Source organism: Stegastes partitus, unplaced genomic scaffold, assembly GCF_000690725.1.
Source record: "Stegastes partitus isolate 25-593 unplaced genomic scaffold, Stegastes_partitus-1.0.2 Scaffold906, whole genome shotgun sequence".
Classification (NCBI taxonomy): Eukaryota; Metazoa; Chordata; class Actinopteri; family Pomacentridae; genus Stegastes; species Stegastes partitus.
Window position 1 is genome coordinate 157999 of NW_007578637.1, and position 2595 is coordinate 160593.

At 49.1% G+C, this 2595-nt stretch overlaps 1 protein-coding gene across 1 annotated transcript in view; it reads right to left on the reverse strand.

Annotated features, from left to right (window-relative positions):
• LOC103366091 (protein-glutamine gamma-glutamyltransferase 5-like) overlaps positions 1–2595 on the reverse strand; it is a 10704-nt gene that overhangs the window by 7085 nt on the left and 1024 nt on the right. The window contains exons 2-7 of the mRNA XM_008293722.1: positions 2387–2578; positions 1214–1450; positions 1009–1127; positions 795–923; positions 443–620; positions 161–167 (exon numbers count right to left, since the gene is read on the reverse strand). Of these exons, the coding sequence (XP_008291944.1) occupies positions 161–167; positions 443–620; positions 795–923; positions 1009–1127; positions 1214–1450; positions 2387–2578 (862 nt within the window). The remainder of the gene's footprint in view (positions 1–160; positions 168–442; positions 621–794; positions 924–1008; positions 1128–1213; positions 1451–2386; positions 2579–2595) is intronic.

The following is a 2595-nucleotide window of genomic DNA, read 5'->3' on the forward strand; positions in this document are numbered from 1 at the left end:
AAGAAAAGCTTTATTCTCTAAGTTTGAGGAGACCTGCCGAATGAAAAGTCTCATTTAGGCTTAGTGTCACTGCAAAATGTCCCACTGGTGGTCAGTTGGGTTCAGATTTGGTGACTTTAAAGACCATAGCCTCCCACTAGCACCACTGTCACAGTCACACCTTTCTCCTGTTGGTCACCACCTAGTTAGGCTTTAGGTCTTCAGTGCAAATTCTGGAACTTATAAGCAATGCTGTTGAGGATAAGTGACAAATTGAAAGCAAATAATAATAATAAACCAATGGAAGTGCCAGTACTATAGCACTAAACAAGTTAGGGAGCATTTAGCTTAGCCTATCTAACCTTTATTGAGTTTCTGTCGACACTAGCGGACTTGGTATAACATGATGAGATGAAGGCCTTAACTCTGCGGTGCATTTATCATTAATGCACTTTTGCAGTACCTGTGCAGAGGACAGCAGCAAAGACCCAGCACTGCCCATAGCGCACGGGACTGCAGTTGGATGACACCCAACGATGAAGGATGTCGGCGCTCCCACTCCAGTCCGTAGGCTTGATGCCGGCTTGGTAGCTTCCGTTCCACTTCCCCTCCAAAATACCCAGGTCATCGTTACAGTTCACCTTAGACAGAAGGAGACACGTTTCTGATCTTTATTTCTGCACTGCACCGTAAAGCTGCAGAAAAACATTGTCAGTAAATTCCAGATATGTTGGCACAGCATTAGAAACAAGCTGAAGGGTGATGCATGTGCGTATCAGGACATATTTATTGCACTGCTTGTCTTGTTGTCTCACCATAGCGCAGAGCACCCTGCTCAGGTAGACGGGGTCTGCTCGTAGCATGTAGTCCGTGTGTTTGTCGCTGAGGTGTTGTGGGCTGACCTGCAGGAGCTTCAGACACGCTTCCAGCACGCCGGGTTCATACTGCACACATAGAAGTACACATGTGGCTGTGTGCTGGTCTTCACTGCTGTCTGATATTCCTGCTATGCTGTCAGGTGTCACATACCTGACCAAACGACCAGGGCCGCTTACTAACATTCAAATGGGTGCCCATGTAGATCAGCCCATAGTCGCTCCTGAGGTACTCTTCTAAATGAACGTCCAGTGGCATGTGCACTGGATCATCTGAAAAGCAGCGGCAGTGTTGTGGAGTGACTTCTGAAACAGGGTGATAGACGACAGCAGCAGCTAATGCTGACACACTGACTCACCTTTCAGCCAAGGGTTGTAGAGCAGCACAAACGTTCCCACAACGTAACTCCTCCTGTGCCGTATGGCTTCTATGTGGAGCAGGAGGTCATACAGAGCCACCGAGCACAGAACCGGGGAGCAGATGTGGACGATGACCGACTGAGGATGCGTGTTGCCCGGGTAGAGGGTGGCTGACCAGCCTTTAGGTTTGCACCGCTCTTTAGAGAACAGGACTGGGATCCTCTCTGACAGACCACCTGTGAGGTAAAAGAGAGAGCACTTGAAGCTCACCTTAATGCTACATAAAGTACAATTAAAATACATAAAGAATAAAATGCAGTAACTCAGTGCACTTGGGAGTCTTTCTGCTGCAGCCACAGTTGATTTGACATGTTTTCTATTGTTGTATGATACCTCCCTGTTCCCCAGTGAGCTGGGTTTGTATGATAATGGGGGCTCGTCCAGATATTTCATTTTCATCCCACTGTTACAGCCCCTGGTGGCTATGTGCCTTCTTTGTGGTGGATCCTGTGTAGCCTCTGTGTGGGGAGATGGTTTGTGCAGACTTTGGAGCATGACTGACCTCACCTGTCTGTCATCATAGACCAGGGGTGTCCAATCCTGGTCCTGGAGGGCCACAGTCCTGCATGTTTTAGATGTGTCCCTCTTCCAACACACCTGATTCAAATGATCAGCTCATCATCAAGCGCAGCAGAAGCCTGATAACGATCCTGATCATCTGAATCAGGTGTGTTGGAAGAAGGGAAACATCTGAAACATGCAGGACTGTGGCCCTCCAGGACCAGGATTGGACACCCCTGTCAGAGACGATTGGCCTGGAGCGCCAGACCTGCACTCCAGCCCTCATTCCTGTGCCTGCCTACAGCTGTGGACTAACTGGATCACCACCCAGTTCCCTCCACCAGTCAAATTGCAGCAATCAGCACACCTGGGGTATAAATCTGGGACCAAACTCACAATCAGGGTGGCTGTGATTTAACATTGGTGCCTTTTCTCTTTGTAAGAGATGGGTATTCGCTCTGAAGCACTGTGCCTTCACCCTGAGTCAGCTGGGATAGACTCCAGCCCCCCATGACCCTACTGAGGATTAAGGTGTAGAGATAATGGATGGATGGATGGAAATGACATAGAGCTCCTTTACAGGTGAGCAGCCCTAATCCTCTCTTCGGTACCTAGACAAACCTCCAGCACCAGGTTCTCAGTGCGAGGATTCCACGATCTGCTGTGGAAGAGCAGCGTGAGCTTGAAGGGTTTCCCTCGTCGCACCACCAGGTGTTTGTCGCTGAGTCCCTGGGTCTCATGGGAAATGTGGTTCTCATGAGCCTCAAAGTTAACAAACTTCAGTCGACAGCCATGGTGAACGCCTGGAGAGACAGTTAAA